Source organism: Eupeodes corollae, chromosome 1 (assembly GCF_945859685.1).
Source record: "Eupeodes corollae chromosome 1, idEupCoro1.1, whole genome shotgun sequence".
In the NCBI taxonomy this organism is placed as follows: domain Eukaryota; kingdom Metazoa; phylum Arthropoda; class Insecta; order Diptera; family Syrphidae; genus Eupeodes; species Eupeodes corollae.
The window spans coordinates 254,666,862-254,686,538 of record NC_079147.1 but is presented as its reverse complement, the minus strand read 5'-3'; the positions used below and the strand labels follow the sequence as shown (position 1 = coordinate 254,686,538).

Sequence of the window (19,677 nt, the reverse complement as noted above, 5' to 3'; positions counted from 1 at the left end):
TTATGATGCATACTTTTACTTTTCAATATCATATATTAATACATTTAACACAACAAATTTATTCGTCACGAAAAAAATTGTCATACTTTATTCGCGTTCCTCATTATACACACTGGCAACGAATAAAATAATCGCGCTTACTTAACATAAAAAAATCATTGTTGTCTTCATTCTTGTCAAAGTAAAACTTCTTTCGCGACGAATTAAAAACTCTCATGTGAAAGAAATGTCAAAATCGACGAATATTCGTTTATTCGTTGTGCTCATGTGAATAGTGCTTAAATCAACCAAGCTAATTCTTCCAAATTCTCCGCCACCATACAATACAAGCCCACCTTAATCTAAACAAACCTATCTGTCACCGTGAAGCGCACCCTGGTTGCCAAAAAAACAAACAAGCATTCTTTCGAAATTCCCTTTTATTTTCGAACAGAACGAATAAAAAAATAAAACAAAAAAAATAATCTCCGAAAGAATGTAAAGAAAAAAACCTAAAAAAGTGTACGACGGAGAAAAGTCTGTGCAATGTGCGAAAAATGTATTAAATTCCAAAAACTCTTAAATTATTTTATTAGAAAACCGAAATTCAATCAATTGTAAATGTTAAAGCAAAGTGCGAATGTTAAATTAACTTCAATGCATCCGAAAATTTACAAAATTCAATTATTTTTAGCTTGCAAATGACATAAAAAAAGAGACAAAAACTTATCATTTGTTCTCAGTTTTTCTCGCACTCATCCCAAAAATATATATATATGAATTTTTTCCCATTTCTTTTTCTGTCAAAATCAAAACTTCGAAGATGAAAATTTTGTAAATTTAATTTTAATTCTTTAACCAATAAATTAGAAAACAATAAATTCCAATGATTTGTTTAAATTAATACGCGTGTACATAAAGTTTGTTCCTACCAAAATACAAGAATTATCAAAAAAGAAAGGAAAAAAAAGTTCATAATGAAAAGTTTGTGTACATAGATTTGTTGTTTTGCGAAAAAATATCACATTCTCCAGCTCCAGCTCCGGAGCCAGAGCTTGAGCCAGAGTAGAACGTCGAAGGGAGGCTCATTTTCTCAATCACAAAAAATAAAGAGTGGAAGTGTATTCCCGTATTCCGTCGTTGGTCCGTACGTTGCCCGTTGTCCGTTCCGTGTACGCTGGACGGTGTACAGTGTACCCCTCGTCGATCGAAAATTCAACAACCGAAACAACAATTTGTGCTTAGCGAATGAAAGAAAATAAAAATAAAAAAAAAACAAAACTAGATAAAAAAAGGTTTTTTGTTTCCTTTGTAGAGAAATAAAAACAATGACAAAGGAGCTCCGCGCATCCCACGGATGGTAGTTTGTCCTAATCCTAATCTCAATTTTAATATTTGAAGTTTTATTACTCGGGTTTTGTTAAATAAAAACCTAATTTTCATTGATCCGCGAAGGAAGAAGAATTAGAGAGAATTTTCCTCCACATTGCTTTTTTGCTTGTGTTTTTCTTTTTGTTGTTGTTGTGTTTACAAGAGTGAGTGAGTGTTCCTACTTGGTACGCAGAAGGTAGGAGGCAGAAGGCGAAGGCAGAACACCACCAGCAGCAGCAGAACAAGAGACTTTTTTATTGTTTGGATCTTATTTTGGTTCGTGGCGGAGTCGTAGTCGTAGTTAGAGTCAGAGTCGGAGTCAGAGTACTGGCTGCTGCTTCGAAAAAGAAGAAGAAGGAGAAGTAGGAGGTGGAGAATGTGCCATTTGCATAAGGTGGGTTGGAAAATTGTTTTACACTTCTTTTATTTTTATTTTATTCTTCATTGTTTATTGTACCTATATAGGTACCTACTCGTAATTCCTATATAGGTAGATACTAAGTGTACCAAAAGCAAGCAACCTTTTATATTTATTCCTCATGTCCGTGCAATGGCCCATCATGAACTTACCTATACCTATTTTATCAAGTTGAAGACGATCTTCAATGCCCGCCCACAATTTATGATGTAGTTTTGTAGTAGTTGCGTTTTCAAAGCAAACGAATATAAGTACAAAGTTAGCCCTTAAGTATGAACATTTCTGACTTATTTTTTGGTACACATTATTTTTGTTGTTCTTGACTATGTTAGGTTTTGGTTTGAGATTTCTTATTGGACTACTTGTTGGCTCTTTTATGGAAAACCCGGTATTGGGAATGTAATATCCAATAAATTGTTGTACAAATTTCAATATTGCTTAAGCCAGATAAAATTGTATCGTTTATCAGGAGGGAAAGTAGCCAGCAGAATTTGCGGGATCAGTTCAATAATTCAGAGTACCACTAAGTTATAAATTTATCTTGTATTTCAAAGATCTCATAATTCCAAATTATTCCATATAATGAAAATTTTAAGTTGGTAGTTTAGAACAATTGTTTTTGATTACGTTTGTGGTTGATCTTTTTAAAATATTAATCAATAGTGATAGTTGTATCCTTCATTGTAAATTTTGAATCTTTATTATGAGATCTTTAGAAAGCAAAATCAGTTCAATGTAGGTATGCCAAACAAAAATATTGAAAACTATTTTTGAATGTGTATTGTGATGGTTGGTAAGTTTTGTGTTCAGTATAGTAACATTCGTGGGCTTAGGAAAAATGTCCATGCTGCATACGTTCATAATGTTTTGAACAGGCCAGCTGTTTTGGCACTAAGCTAAACTCAGGTTGGTGAAACCACTGACCACTAGGAGTTTAGTGCCTTTATTCTTTTCTCACCATGGTCCAGCCGTATATGTACTTCTTCCACAATATGGTCAGTGCACCAACACAAATTTTAATTATATGTGGTTTAAATTCACCGTCCAAAGGCGCATCATTCACGCATGTTTTATTTATCGTAGCCCAAGTCTGAATAGCGAATAACGAATTCGATGACTGTCTGACTTTATCCAGAGAATTTAATCCCCTTTTCCGTGAGATCGTTGTTACGGGCGATTTTAATGCACACAATTCTTCGTGGCTGCGCTATTCTGGGCAGACAACATCCGAAGGAAAATATGTCGGGATTTTTGCTGAGTTAAATCACCTTCATGGGTACTGCCTCTTGCGTGGAATTGACAAATTCTCCAATATTAATTCTTGTTATGAAATTGCTTTCTCAAATTTGCCGTTCGGATTCGGCTTAAAACTGTAGGTCCCTTCCATTACTGACAACAGTACTCGCACACAGGAATGGTTGAGAATTGTCAGTGACTAGGCCCTAGTTCTCAAACGGACTGTTGCGCCACCCAATTTATTTATTTATTATCATCTGACTCAGTTAGTTGACGAGCCAACTAGGATTCCTTACGTGCAGGTCAGTCCGCGAACAATCTAGACTTGTTTCTTACCTCTGATCCTAATAAATATGCGTTTAGTGTATTATCACCTCTAGGCACATCAGACCATTGTGTCGTATCTGCTAATTTCTCATGCCAAAAAAACCCAGTTAAAGAGAAAAACCCAACCAGAACCGTATGGCAATATTCGAAAGTCAACTGGAACGGTCTCAACGACGTCTTCAGGAACTTTAACTGGTCACTATGCTTCCTCGATAGTGAGGTGGATTCCAGCGCAGATATGGTTACAGACTTAATTGTTTGTGGAATGAGAAATTTTATCCCCAATAGGGTAAAATCTATCAAACCTGAAGAAAACTCATGGGTTGATTCGAGTTGTAAAGAGGTTATTAGGATCAAAGATGTACATAAGTTTCCGGATTTATAAAGCCAACCCTACTGAGAAAAACCGGAACAAGTTTAAACAAGCTAGAAAGACTTGTAACCGACATATACGACACATTACATTTTTGATTGACCAGAAATTACGGCAAAAATTACTACAATGTCCCAAAGTTAGTACAAATTTCTGGTCATTTGTAAAAAATGTGCGCAACACTAAGTCATGGACAGATCCTACGCTCGTTTCCAATGACACTCCTTTTGTAAGCACGATTGAAATAACTCTTCCTGTACATGAAAGCGTAATCGTTTCTATGGGACAACTCTTCTTTCGCACTCGTACAGTTGCTACAGTACTAAAAGATCTTGACATTCACAAATCCGCTGGCCCGGCTGGCAAAACCACTACGTACGCTTTTCCATCTATCCTATTCTACTGGTCTCTTTCCGAGTGGATGAAAAACTGCATTTGTCCAGCCTGTCCCTAAAAATAGCGTGTCCTCCTCTCCCTCTTTATATTGTCCACTTACGTCCCTTCTTTCCAGGTCATGTCATGGAAATGCTGATAAATTATCACCTCAAGAAATATCTTGAAGAACGGAAGCTTTTTAATCACCGACAGTACGGCTTTTGAAGCAATAGGTCCACTGGTGATCTCATGGTTAATCTCACCGAATAGTAGAGCAACTCTTTACATCGCTTTGGAGAAAGTATATTTATATTTCAAAGGCATTTGATAGGGCATCAGGCTCTCTTATCGAAAATGCGTGCTTTCGGATCGTTCAATACAAGTAGCATTGGATGGATTCAAGTCTGAAAACCATAAAACAAATGCTGGTGTGCCCCAGGGCTCTGTTCTATCTCAAACACTCTCTCATTTTTATAAATGATCTCCTGTCTGAAGCATCTAATCCAATACATTGTTTCGCTGACGATAGTACTCTTAGCTTTTCAGACTCACATCCCTCTTCTTCGGATGTGGAACTGCAACGACAAAAGATGATAAACTCATTAAATTCCGACCTTAACAGCATTGTTCAATGGGGATTAAAAAACCGCGTGGAATTTAATGCTTCAAAAACCCAATGCTGTCTTGTATCGTTAAAGCGAGATATACACCCTTTTGACATTATTCATGGATGGCACTTGCATTGAGGAGACTGAACATCTTGATATTCTCGGTATGTGTATCCCCAACCACCTCTTGTGGAACGATCACATACGCGATGACGCCAAAAATGCCGCAAGGTGTTTGGGTTTCCTTGTTCGATGCAAGAAATGTTTCACATCTCCTGATCTGGCTCTTATCTACAAGACTTATAGACGTCCAAAGCTTAAGTATAACTCCCATCTCTGGGCTGGTGCTCTTGCAACTTACTAAAGCCTCTCAGATAGTATTGAACGTAGAGCATTTAAATTGATAGGTGATAATATCATCATAAGTTCATTTACTTCGCTTAAACATCGTCGAAAGGTTTCTGTCTCACCCTTTTTTACCGTTATTTTAACGGTTTATGCTCTAGTGAAATAGTCTGCTGTATTCCTCCTCTTAAACAGTTTAACCGTAATACTCGCGCTTCTAGGAATGCTCATCAGTGTACCCTCTAGTCCAACTTCGTCCGTACTGTCAAATACAGAGATTCGCTCTTTAGCCGTACTACGCGTATGTGGAATACCTTACCACACTCTGTCTTTCTGCGCTTAGCAAGAGTCATTCTTCATTCGATCACAGCGCTCGTGTTGTTTTCTGCGTTCATAGCGAAGCCTAGGTAGACGATGTCCTTAACTACCTTAAACTTTCGTCTCTCGATAATGACGTTTTGACTGAGACGTCAGTGTTGTAGGTCATTTCTTGATGACAGATGTTGTATTGCAAGCCTAACAATTATATAAATCGAAAAGTATGTACTTGAAAGAAACTATAATGTAAAACATCCATAATTTTGATGTAATTTACAAACCCTTTATTCGTCCCAAACTTGAAACCTACTCGGATGCCTGTGCAGGTGTACCAAAAAAAAGGTCTCTTGGATAGAATTATAAAAACGGTTTTGAAAATGATAAGCTATACTTAGCTAGCGAACACCGTCGAAATGTTTTATGGCCTTAGGACTTTTATGGATATTTTTAAAAACAATATTCTCTGGAATTAGCCAGTTGCATTCCATTCCTTAAATAATTCTGTTGTAATACTCAAAGTGTTGAGTTGAGATTATTTTCGAACGTACTGTCAATTATAGAGATTCTATTTTTAACCCCACATCGAGGAATGCTTTTCCCATTTTGATATTCAAAACTTCAAGGTCAACTCCTTTTAAATCTTTCCTTATTTTCCTACTGCTCGTTATGTGTTTTAATATTAACATATAAATGATATTTAAAACTCCTTGAATGACTGTAAATTATACAAAAAAGTAAAATTAAAAATATTCATTATTTAACGTAGCTCCATAAAAAAGCCTTAAAGCGAACGGTCCGCCGCCGGAGCCGATGTACTTACCCATTTTTATTAGTTCATTTTTATACCAGCTTATATTCTTCTAGGACTGCCTTGCTGAGGCCACATATTATGCAGGTGTCATAAATTACTTGTTAAGTTAATGCATTCCATAGAAATTGGTTTAAGCATGTAAGGTTTTTGAGATGTAACCTTTTAAAGTTTGAAAGAAAACATCATATTAGACTCTTTGAGATTATGTTTGTTCATGAACTTATTTCTTTTAAATAAAACTTCTTATGATTTTTCAATTTCTATATTCATAATTCCGGTGGAATATTTCAGTATCTTATTTACTTTTTATTCCTCATTAATTTTTGGTCCTCCATAAATCATTTTTGATTCTTATCACGTTTCTGAAATGGTCATTAATTGTGTTAACTTTCATTGAGGTACATTTTGGATTAACACAAATTAGAATTATATTATTATTAATTTATGGAACCCTTCTATTAAATTCTTAGCAATTACAATTTGTAATTCAAAAAAGCTCAATATCTAAATTTCTGTTTAATATTGAAAGGTTTAAAGACTATTCTCTAGTTAAGGGAGTTCTATGACTATGCACTTAATGAGCGAAGAAGTCTAAACAATTGTATTTGCCCCATGAACTTAATTAGACTTTGTTTACAAACATTTAATATTTATAATTAAAATATATTTATTTTTTAATTTCAGAAAAACTAATTAACTCCAAACATTGCAAACAAATTATAAAAACAATCATGGAGTGTGATGTAACTCCAGATCAATTCCCACGAAGCCATGAAAAACTCATCACCACCAGCAACGACTCATTCCAAAAAATCCAACTCCACTCCAATTCAACCTCCACATCGAATCATTCATCATCAGGAGCAGCTAAGCAACATTTCCTTTCAACGGCGTCAATCATTTTCCCCTCGGTTAAGCACAAATTGCATACCTCATCTGCAAAATATGTAACGCCACCGCCCTGCTCTAGCAACGAAGTCGAATGTGATCCACTTGCTCTTGACTCACCGCCCCCATTGGCGGCAGGAAGTCCATCATCTCATCATCATCATCACATAGCGCCGGCTAAATTGGTCAAGCACACGCATAGCCTGCGAAGGCATATACCCCGAATAATTGTGAAGCCTATTCCGGAAAAGAAGCCAGCGCCCGTTACTTCACAATCTATTACTAGCAGTCAATGTCGAACAAAGAACAGTATGGCCACATCTTCATCATCATCATCGTCAACATCAACACCATCCACATCCTCGACAACGACAATATCTTTACGCAGCATACCCAGCACAACAGCTCAAATGCAAGCGTCTACTATGCGTGAGGTACTCGCCTCAATACCGGGCTTCAGTTTGAAGCCCCGAAGGCGATCCAACAAAAAAATGTCCACAGCAGCACAAATTGAACAAACAAAAGATGGAAAAATCGATTTAGAGACACCAGACTCGATTCTGGCGAGCACAAATCTGCGTGCGCTGCTCAATAAGCAAACTTTTTCCCTCCTGCCAGCTCTTTATCAGTACAACTTGATTCAACTACTGCCGAGCGTTGATCGAGCGGCAGCAGTAGAAACATCCGACGCTGCCCTCGGCGCTGTTCGCCTAGGTCCGTCGAGTCTAAATAATGAATTCTTTGCCCGCGCATGTCTGGAATGGCGGGAGCGGCTTTCCGAAGGTGAATTCACACCCGAAAACCAAGTCAAACTGAAATCCGAAGCCGAGAAGGAGAAGAACAAACTAGACCCATGGAAGCTGAAACATTTCGAACCAATTTGGGGAGATAAAATATCGAGCAGGCGATACAAAACAAGTTCAACTTCGTCTGACGAAAACACCCCATCATTATCTACAACGACGACGACAATCAAATTTGGAAAATCTTCTAGCAAAACAGCACTGGGCATGAGGTCTGAAACCTGCACATCAGCTGATGTTACCTCGTCAACATCACCTTCGTCGTTATCCACTTCATCAACTATCTCGACGCTGTCTTCATTGTCAACAACGACGAGCAGCATCTTACGGCCGCCAATCATCAAAGCCGAACCCAAATCTATTATAGAATGCAGAATAGACAGCAAAATGAAAGATGAAGTGGATTCTATGACGAGGAGCACCATATTCTCAAAATCCACAACACCCAGTGATAAACCACAGACTGAAGAATCTCCAGCACAGAGTGATGAATTTGCCTCGAATGGCAATAAAAGCTGCGTCGATGATGTTGAATTAGACCAACAACAACAGCAACAACTGATTCTTTTCGGCGGAGAAGTGATTACTGCGGCGGCGGCGGAGGAGGAGGAACAGGAGCAGGTTGTCTTACCCAAACAGCCTTCGCCCAAGAGAACTCGCAAACGATCCTCGACTAGCCCCACATTCGCCGAAAGCAAACAGATCAAATTTGAATCTGAAGCTGAAGCGCCTGAACCACCGCCACCTCCACCACAACCCAGTGAAAGTGAAGAAATTATAGATGAATCAGTGGTGGATTCTCCCAAATCAGACATCGACTCAAATCGGCTGGATCCGGAAGAGGAGCTACTTATTTCTAATGTTTTGGAGATGACTACCAACGAAGAGAATGCTGAACAACAAGAGGCAGCTAATGCTGAAGAAACCACCGGAGGCTTGTCGAATCTTGGAGATGATTTTCCTTTCAACAATTGTGGCCTGGACACTCCCAATGATACCACTGACACTTCGAACTTAGTTCCAACTATAGTTGCTGATGTTGTTGGGCCCGATGGAGCATTTCATGCGCAGGTATCCGCCAATGCTTTCAACTTTCAGGATAGTCTGTTTAGTACTTTCTCACGAAGACTACAACAAGAGCATTTAGAGCAACAAATGCAACAACAACAACAGCAGCAGCATTCGTCGATTGTAGGAGAGTCCTCGGCGGCAGCGATGCAAATACCCAGTGCAATGGTAGATCAGTTTATTGTTTCAGACTTGGCGAATAGCAGTGGCGTAGGAGCCATGCTTACGTGCACCGACGAACACGATAGCAACAGCAATAACCTTATCGATTGCAACGGCGGTGGTGTGAGTTGTGACGAAAGCAATACCAGCATTAGTACCTGTGATAACATCGGGGTTGCGATAAGGGCACGAATCGCCCAAGCAGCAGCCGGTACATTAGATGAAGACGATCCAATAGAGCAGAAGTTTGCAGACGCCGAAAATTACGTTTTGGAATCAGGGGAAGTTAGTACAGAAAGTGGAGGTAAGTTTTTTTTTGTAGTTTTGAATGTCTCATTATTTGTTGGTATTAAATTTTGTTTTTCTTTTAGAAGTTATCAATAACATGGAAATTGCAGTACCGAAAGAAATCTCTGAAAGTGATCTATTTAGTTCTCTTGACCACGGTAAAACTTATTTGTTGTGTCCTTTGCTGGCGAGTATTCTAACTTTTATTTTATTTTTCTCCTTTTAAAGTAATGATAGCTCAAGACTGCGAAAATGTCTACGAGCAAAATAAACATCTAGCCATTGAAACAGCAAGTAATTCTTCTGAAGCGTCTATAACATCATCACAGTGCTCTGCACAAGGCGGTGCTGGTAGAACATCACCACTTATGGTAATGGCAACTACACAATCACATCCACCTCCATCGCCAAGTTTGGAAGAGGCTCAGACACGGGAAAATATGTTTCATCATGTTCAGCACGATTGGAATTTCGGATTGAAAATGAACCATACGATGTATTCAAATGCTTCGACATTCATGAGTGAACAAAATAATTTCATAAATGATCAAGGCAATCAAATTATGGATGAATCGTTAATTAAGAAGGAAGATGAGCATTTGTCACAGCAACAGAAACCAGAAATGTTCCATGAACAACAGGATTTTGGTATTGATATTGGTGATGTAAGTCATTTTTTAAGTGGAAAACAAACCCATCTTTAGTGAATCTTGATTCAAAAAAAAAAAAGTTTTATTTTCTTATTGACAAAGCTTTTAGTCCATAAACCAAATGTTGAATTACTCAGCTCATGAAGACATAGATTTGAATGGCAAACGGATTCGGAATGACAATCAAATTTTGATCCCACGGGTGTTTTTTCGATGCAAAATTTTTTATCTCTTGCATTCATTGATTTGATAATTTTAGTATTGATGCACTGCGATCTTTATATCTTTTGGGCCCCTTAAGGGATTGGGTTAGAATGCTCACGACCATTGAGGAGAATTGTTAATAATTTCGTATTATTTTTAATTAAACTAGGATAGATTTTTATTGCAATTTTAGTAGTTTAGTTTATATCAGTCTGGGTCAGTTCTTTTCAAATACTTCCCTTCCGATTTGATCATGTTTTACATCACATTTTTTCCTTTGAGGCAATAGGGCTTTGACTCCGTTGGCGGTTTAGTTGTTCCCTCTTTGCTAAGGAGTCTGCTACTTCAATACCCTGGGATGAAACTTTATTGTACATGCTCATCTGATTTAGTCTAAAAACTTAAACGAACACAAGTTTAGAGCTGATTCAATGGGAGGTTATTGCTTGTAATGTGCTTTGGCTATCTGAATTGATAGCAGTATATTGGTTTTTGAGTGTCTTTCAATTTTAGATTCTGTGCAATTTCCTATGGCGTTTACTTCTGCCCGGAAGATGCTAGTGCATCGTCTTATCGGTATGGAGACTTTGGTTCTAGGCTCAAGAAATCTTACACCAGTCTTCTGAAATGTTCTTGACCCATCAGTATACCAATTAATGATGTTTGTTTTGGGAGCGTAAGTTCGTTTAAGAATATGTTTTGTAGTTATATTTTTTAGTCATACCATCTGTTGGAATGTCTAGAAGGCTCTTTCTGTAGAACCTACAATTTAAACCTTCCCCTTTCCCTCCTTGGCAAATCTTAATAAAGCGCCCTTAACTCTTGATTTTTTTACGACTACCTACTACTACAAAGTTGTCGCGTTGATAATGACTTCCACTGCTTCTTCAGTTCAGGTTTCCAAAGAGCTCCAGTGATTTATAGACATGCCAATTTTTTTTGTATTTTATCAAATAATTTCCTAGACTCGGTTCTCTTGATGCATGCAACCACATGGTGTCCATCAATCTCAGGATTATAAGTGCCATAGTAACTTTTGTAACAGCAACCTAGACATGTTTGTTCAATAGAAATGCACGTTCTATCTTTCTCATTTCCGGCTGCTAGTAGCAGCACTTTAACTCCTCCTGGAGCATAGGGCGGCAACCAGTTCCTTCCATCTCTCTATTCCTAGCACGATACCTCAGCTGGGACCACGTCTCCAAGTTTTGGGACCTAGCTTCCTTCATGATCTCCATGTTTCTCTTGGTCTTTCAGGCCGCCTTCTACCTCGAGGATTCCATCAAAAGCACTGCTTTGCTATGTTGTCGTTCGGCTTCCTCAATGTATGGCCAATCCAGCGCCACTTTCTCTGCGCAATATTAACATCCACTTTTGTTTTCCCAGTCCTGAGCCACAGTTCATCGTATGTTCAGGATGTAACGTAGACAGCGGTTGACACAAATTTGCAACCTATCTTTTATCTTGATTCCTACATATTTAACCTCTCTTTGAGAAACGATTACTTCTTCAGAAAAGCTAAAAGATTTCATACGTATTAGATTTCCTTTCCTAGTAAATCGTACTACAGTTATTTTCGTGGGATTTATATTTCATCCCAGTTCTAGATATCATTTTCTAGTTATACTTAGTCCTCTTTGAATTATGTTAATAACAATGATAACATCAGCAAACCCGGTAACTTTTATACTTTGAGAAGTAAGACTTTCTAAAAACTAATTAACTACAAGACTCCTTACTAAGGTTGCTACAATATCTCTCTTCGGAAATCCTCTAGTTGTGAAGATAGAACTGAATTGATCTCTTGCATCTACCTATAGACTAACATTAAAATCTCTCTCCGCCTTTTAAAACTTTTTTATATTCAATTCTTTTTAGGAATTAATAAAAAATCTAATATTTTACACAAACAGATAACAAACGAAGAAATTGAAGTTCCAATGACTGCTGCTGAAATGGAAGTTACGAGCACCGTAGTCAATAGCAATTCGAACGATAGCAATGCAGATATAAAAATGTATGCTCCATCTTCTATATCACATATACCAGGTGGCAAGTTGCTACTCGATTCAAATGGTCAGGTTATTGGTAATTTTTTAATGCATCAAAATCGCCAGTTGACTATGCATGCCCAACAGCAGCAACAAAGACAGCAACAACAATTACAACATCAACAGCAACAACAACAGCACCAAATCGCATTCCAAACAAATCATTCACAACCAAAACAACAACAAATTAAAAAAGTAATTGATTCGAGTGGAGTTCATCACTATACCACTGCCCAACAACAGCACCACACGATAGAGAACTCTCAAATACAATATCAACAACAACAACACCAACAACAACAGCAGCAGCAACAACAACAACACCAGCATCGGCAATTTATAAATATTCAACAACAGCTTCCACAACAGCAACAGCAAAGCAATACCTTGATGCCTTCATCGCCTACAACTACCGTTAATCAATATCAACAGCAATTGCAACCACACCAATCTACCGGCAAATTCATACAGAAACAAATAACCGTCAGTATGCAACGTCCTGCTGCAACTAATACCGTCGCAGGGGCCACAACAACAACAGCAACAACCACCTATTTGAATCCTGCAACAATAAAAGTTCTCTCTAGCAGCGGAGTACCCTCGACAATAGCACAACAGCGACCAAAAATTCCCAGTGGTAAAGGTCGGAAGCCTACTAACAATAAACTACCACCAGGCGCGGTCAATTTGGAACGTAGCTACCAGATTTGTCAGGCTGTAATTCAAAACAGTCCCAATAGGCATAATCTCACTGCGCAGCTTCGACCACCGTCAGCAATTTTGGCATCGGGAAGCAGCACTGGAACGAATGCAGGAAACTCCCAACAGGTTGTTCCAGTGTCGGCGTCATCGCCACAAATAAAAACGGAGGAAGGTATAGCTGCGGCGGTGACGCCACCTTTACCCACAATTGGACGCACAGTTTACAAAGTTAGTGTAACTTGGATTTTTTTAGTTAAATACAAAAATGGTTTACTAATTCAAATAGATTTCCGTCCCACAGGTTATTGGACCGAGGATGGGATTTCCTCGGAAGAAATTTGTTCCCCGGCAGCCATCGCCAACGCTTATACGTCATGTCTATGGACCACCGGGGACTGTTCAACATGCCAGTATTATGCCCCAACCACATCAGAGTGAAATTCAACAACAAAATGGCAACAATCAGTATGTTTTTGTGCATAGAGCTAATGTTGGAGCAGCAGATAATCAAGCACCAAGAGCATCGAGTGCGCCTCCATCCCAGAATCAGGTAATTATTTTGTGAGTTTTTATTTGCAAGTTCTATGTTTTTATATTAAATTTCAATTCAATAATATAGCTTCAGGGAATGAATGGAGTACCAATAACTGGACGAGGACGTCCGGCATCGGTCGATGTAGATATAACGAAAACATTAAATATGCATGATCTTCACCAAACCATAACCGCATCAACTACTCCTCATGTCAGACGAGTTGTTAATCAAGGTAAATATTTAAAAACAAAAAGAGTATCAAATTAGAAAACGAGTTTAAGGGTGAGGTAGGGTCACCAGCAAGGGTTCGAATGATAGAAATCGATTTAATATTTATATTGCGTAAATTTATATTTAATTTTACTGACATAGACAAATCAATTCAAAAAGGAGTCTTGCATTAATGTTAACATAGCTATATACATTCATACAAATGAGCAAAAGGCAGGAACATTAAAACAAATGATGTATAGGTCTTTGAAAAGGCTAACGAGAGTGAGATGTTTCAATACAATTTTGAATATTACAATCGTGAGAAATGGCAAAATTGAAATAGTTAAGTCCTACAAACTACAGGCCAGTTAATAAAGTTGTAACCAAATTAATTTGTAAAAAATTGATTGTAAAGTGTTGAACAAAAATGTGACGATGTTCGGCTGATCAATACTTTGAAATTAAAATGAATTGATTGACCCATAAACAACAACCATCGCAATTTCTGATGTAGCCGTGGAGATACTAACTTTTATTGTTGTACTCTATCAAATCGCTTAACACCAATGTTTCTCTGTCATAAAAATTAACTCATGTCAGTGCTTAATAAAGTCAATGTCAATTATATTGAGTCAACTCTTTTAAGAAATTTATTCGATGTTCCTAAAAAGGAAGTTGTTAACGATCAGATCATGGTAGCCTTCTTATGGGGAAATGTATAAATTTGCATTACACAGATCCTAAACTATTTGTGTAGATCTCTTCCAAAGGAGTCCATAACTGTGATGCGTATTCAAGATGTTAGCGGCCCAAAGAGTAATATAAAGATCTAAACTAAAAGTACAGCTTTATATAAATTTAAAAAGAAAGTGCAGTTTAAGATTAAAACGTTTCATTTAAATTTGATGTCTATAATTAATTACTATTTTGCAATATGCATATAACTTTGTGACATCCATTTCCTGTAGAAGGCTTGTGATATCAGTATTTGAAAGAAAGTTACTGCCTAGACTAAGTTTTCTTTTTTCTCTCATCATCCTCGCTCTCCTTGAAGTTGCACAGATTGCATAAAATCGGTAATTCCTCACGGTGAGGAATGTAGTTTAGGTTAAAGAGTTCTCCTCTTAGCCGGAACATGAACGAAATTTGTTCGATAGTATATTTGTCGTGGAAGTAGTTTCTTTCCCTGAGATCGTAGTCTAGTCTACTGTAAATCATGAGGTGCAGTGAGCTTTTAGCTGGCTCCGTGTATTGTGTTCTTGAGGCTTCATCCAGAGCAGCTATTAAAAAATTAAATTGGGTGGCGCAACAGTCCGTTTGAGAACTAGGGCCTAGTGACTGAAAGCTCTCAACATTCCTGTGAGCGAGAACTGTTGTCAGGGATGGAAGGACCTACAGTTTTAAGCCGAATCCGAACGGCAAATTTGAGAAAGCACTTTTCATGACAAGAATTACTCTTGGAGAATTTGTCAATTCCTTGCAAGAGGCAGTACCCGTGAAAAAAAACTTTAGGTGGCACAGGCAGGGATCGAACCCAAGACCTCTGGCATGACAGTCCAACGCACTAACCATCATTCCACGGGTACTACTATAGTCGAGCTATTAGGCGATTTAAAGTTGGCTTCCAAGAGGCAAGGTTACTGTAGTTTAGACTAACATCCACCTATTCCGCTAGTTCTATCCAGTCTTTAAACCATCCAATTCGCGATTGGATTGCTTGAAGAACTACTTTGGGAAACAAATCCTAACATAAAATTGGATTAACAAAAGAAGTCTGCAGACGGTTTTAGACTATGGTTATAGCATCATTCCCTTTAACCTAACATTACTTTGCTGTCGCCGCGACTTTCGGAAAACAAGTTAGTTGAGGTCATTTTAGTCTTCCACAGTCATTTTCGATTTTAAGATTCAATAACTAACTAAGCTAACCTCTACCCTTCTTACTTACTTAAGGTGGCGCTACAAGAAAATAGCTCGGTCTCTAGCTAGCTGTTTCTAGTTGCGCACTCTTAGTTGAGTGAGCTCACTTTCCTTGATCTCTACGTGACTCAGTGATCTCAGGCGTTGTACTTGCATCCTTTTAGGTAAATCTACGTCGTTGCACAGCTTGTCGTTAAATCTTCACTCCCACTCACCTTTTATGCATACGGAACCGTGTATCACACAAAGAACTTTTTTCTCGAAACGACCCAAGGTGCTTTCATCCGATTTTGTAATACTCCATGCTTCTAGACAGAACAGGAATGATGAGGGTCTTGTATAGCGTCACTTTAGTTGCTCAAAAAAGGAATTTACTACTCAATTGCTTTCTTATTTCAAAGAAACAGCGGTTAGCAAGAGTAATTCTTCGTTTGCCTCAGCTCTGGTGTTATTTTCTGCATTCATAGCTGAGCCAAGTTAGACAAAGTCCTTAACTACTTCAAAGTTACATCTGTCGATAGACGTTTTGACCGAAACGTCGGTGGTGTAGGTTTTTTTTCCTGACGACAGCATGTACTTCGTCTTTACGTTATTAGCTGCTAAACCCTCTACTTTTTCTTTTACAATAAGCGCACACTCAAGAGGATATTGCTACCCTTATTATGTTTGTAAAGACAAAGTGTGAGCACTAGAAAAGGGAGAAAGGGTTTAAAAGGAGGTGTCGGTGCACATTGGTTTTGAATTCCTGAATATTTAAATTTTGTATTTTAACTTATTCTATTGCAACACAACAAAATATAACAAATTATCAAACAGAAATTATGGCAGGCCGATTAGAAAAAATAACAAGTGCAAACATATAGCTTTTATTTCAATATTAAGTTAACTCAAGAGTAAAAGGTGAATTAGAGGCTAGTTTGTTGACAGGAACTTATGTTTTTTAACAAAGTTGTCGTTAATTCATACTTAAACTTTAGATCCCTTATAAAAAACAACATTTTGGTTTGATTTGAAAATATACAAACTGAAACAATATCGGATCAAAGATGACCCACTCTGAAAAAATGTGTACTCAGTGCGTTTACTTTGAACTCTAGGACAGATTGTGTTTATAAGGAAATACTTTAAACTTAAATAATATTTTATTATTTGTTCTTATTTCAGGCGGTATAACCTACATCGACGCTTGCTCGAATATTATCGACCAACAGCCCAATTATATTGTCTCTGCTACAACCACAACAACTACCACCGCCGCAACAGTTGGAATCACCGGAGGCACATCATCAGACAGCAATAACCCACCAACGAATTGTGCATGCTCCCTTAATGCTATGGTAATTTGTCAGCAGTGTGGTGCTTTTTGCCATGATGAGTGCATGGGTGCGTCCAAATTATGTGTGTCCTGTGTCATTAGGTGAGAGAAAAATACCCCTTCCAATGGAATATCTACTTTTACTCCTATTGGACCCCCGTCGTCGTCGTCGTCGTTGTCATCGTCGTCGTTTGTAATTTGTCTCTCTGCCTTCGAAACAATATAGAAAATTTTACATAAAAAAATAGTATGTAGTGCAAAGAAAAAACAAACAAAAATTAATAATGGAAAAGAAAACAATTTATTATAATATTTACTCAGTAATATTATGTTATATATATATAACAACCAATGTTGTGAGTATGACTTATGTTAATGACGCTATTTTGAGGCATAAATAAAAACGAGAAGTTATATAGAAATATATATATATATATACAAACATATATATAAATAAATTATTAACAAAAAAAAAAAACAATCTGCAATATGTATTACTAAAAATCCGCAAATCCACAAAACACAATACACTACACGCAAATGTAGAAACTATACTGACGTAAATGTTTATTCGTAGATTTTCTCAACGATAATAAATGAAAAAGTATAAAACTTGTAAATATTTAAACATAAAACGAATAAAAGTAAAACAAACAAAAGAAAATCAAACAACCTTTAAGACAAACGAGTTAAAAATTTAATTGATTTGCATGACTGATCAGTTTTAAATCAATTCTCTCTCTCTCTCTCACACTTAAAATTAGTGTATGTATTTTTAATTAATAATAAAAAGAAAAAAAAAGAAAAACAACGTGGAACTATTGTACGTGTTTATTAATTTTTATTTAATTGTTTAAAAAAAAAGAAAAGAATTATAATCGCCATCCCAGCTAAAACAAATTTCAATATTTTATAGCAAAAATAAAAAGAAAACTACTTAGGCAGCAGCAAAATTGTATAAAATAAAATTAATTATGTTTACTATAATTCTTAAGAAAGAAGAAGAAAAGGAAAACATCTCTAATTTGCGCACATACCAACTAGAGGCACACTTTATACACATAAATTTAAAGTTCTGATAGTAAAAGTTATTGCAATTTTTTACCATAAAACAACAACAAAACAAAAAGTTATACATAAATTGATTTTCTGATTTCTTCTTTCGAATTTCTTTTCTCTCTTTCTCTCCCTCTCAATCTATCTGTCTCTCTGTCAATCTATCACTCTTTAAAAGTCATTTGTAAATAAAATTCTTTTCCTTCCTGTTTTATTTCCTTTTTCTATCTTTTTACTTCACAAAACACACTCTTGTAAATAAATTTATTTTTAAACAAAAACCAGCAACAGTAAAATAAACATAAATATTTTTATATATTTAAATACAATCTATTCTCTCTTATATGTTCATAAATGATGTCTCTGTTTAAGTTAGTTGTTTGTTTTATTATTTTTTATTTTTAATAATAATTGTAATATCTATAAGTTTGCCACCTTTTAAATCATTAAACAAAACAAAAAAAAACTATATATAAATAAAACACACATCATCATTCTACATAATATTATGTATTTGCATTAAATTTAAGTTTAAATTTATAAGTGCATTCGTTTTCAATTTATTTTTTCTTTATTTTTAAGGAATTAATGAATGAAAAAGAAATATATTCGGGGAAAAACAAAACAAACAAAAAAATTGAGAAAAAAAAAGAATATAAATTAAAAACCATTTGTAGTGTAGAATATTTTATAAAAATTTTATACATTCACTTTTGTTGTGTTTAGTTTTTTATTTAATTTTTTTCTATAATTTGTAATTTCTCGTTTTGTTTTTTTCATATTCTGTTCTGTAATTTTTAACTGTTTCCAGTAAACTCTCTGTTTTTTTTGTTTAATATTTGTTTAAGAAAATGAAAGAAAAAAAAAAGAACTAAATATAAAATAAAACTTAATTTTAATTTAAATTGGAAGAATGAATAATATTATTGAGGTCGAAATGAATTATGGTTACGATATTTGTGAAAAAAGTGAACTTAATTACAAAAAACTACAAAAATGATAAAAATTCAATATAAACAATATATTCTAATGTGAAAGATTAGACATTAAAATAATAAAAAATCGAAAAATAAATTTTTAGTCTATTTTTTGTTTTCTAAACTATAATCCTAGCAACTGTTGCGCTCAATTGCTATAAGCATGCAGCAATGAAAGAAAAAAACAACAATTATCATTAGGAATCTGCAAACTTTCATTAACGAAACTTCTTAATGTTTTTTTTACGGAATAGAAATTCTACCAACGAAGTACACAGAAAACTTTTTCAGGAATCAATTCATTATAATATACCAAGTCCCAAGGGGCTGTGGTGATTAGAGACACGGCTGCATTAATGACCAGGCGATCCAATGGATTACGCCCACCGAAGAAACTAGACACATAGTCGATTTTTTTATTTTTATTTATTGAGCCATACAAAATTTATATACATTTGGCTTGATTCTAACATAAATAATATTTAACAATTACTTAAACTAAAACATTTGTTGGCACAAAGGGGGCTAAAAAAATAGTGTCGTTGGTGAGGTTCATCTCGGGTTCCGCTTGTCCTGATGGAGGTTGGTTGGGTGTGGCGGCGCGCGTTCAGCCGCGGTAGTATGCTGACTCAAGGCCAGCACAGAAGGAGACGTCGTCGTCAGTGGGGATTTTGTCCGAGATAT

General features: G+C 36.3%; 1 protein-coding gene across 3 annotated transcripts; it reads left to right on the top strand.

Annotated features, from left to right (window-relative positions):
- The first annotated feature begins 445 nt into the window (after positions 1 to 445).
- On the top strand, positions 446 to 19,094 carry LOC129954031 (polycomb protein Asx). Of its 3 annotated transcripts, none has more exons than XM_056067660.1 (8): positions 449 to 1,744; positions 6,846 to 9,386; positions 9,454 to 9,528; positions 9,599 to 10,035; positions 12,138 to 13,205; positions 13,279 to 13,527; positions 13,597 to 13,744; positions 16,810 to 19,094. In XM_056067660.1, the coding sequence occupies exons 2-8, from the start codon at positions 6,893 to 6,895 to the stop codon at positions 17,064 to 17,066; spliced, it is 4,728 nt and encodes a 1,575-aa protein (XP_055923635.1). In that variant the 5' UTR covers positions 449 to 1,744; positions 6,846 to 6,892; the 3' UTR covers positions 17,067 to 19,094. The 3 variants fall into 3 exon arrangements, with proteins under 3 accessions (XP_055923636.1, XP_055923635.1, XP_055923634.1); XM_056067659.1 differs by having other exon boundaries at positions 13,264 to 13,527; XM_056067661.1 differs by lacking the exon at positions 16,810 to 19,094 and having other exon boundaries at positions 446 to 1,744; positions 13,264 to 13,538; positions 13,597 to 13,739.
- The last annotated feature ends 583 nt before the right edge of the window (positions 19,095 to 19,677 follow it).

What these genes read in the sequence shown, in the direction of transcription:
- LOC129954031 (XM_056067659.1), top strand. Translation starts at nt 6,893, where the DNA reads ATGGAGTGTGATGTAACTCCAGATCAATTCCCACGAAGCCATGAAAAA. An exon ending in AGTTAGTACAGAAAGTGGAG is followed by an intron (nt 9,387 to 9,453) that starts GTAAGTTTTTTT and finishes TTTTTCTTTTAG; the next exon opens with AAGTTATCAATAACATGGAA. An exon ending in ATTTAGTTCTCTTGACCACG is followed by an intron (nt 9,529 to 9,598) that starts GTAAAACTTATT and finishes CTCCTTTTAAAG; the next exon opens with TAATGATAGCTCAAGACTGC.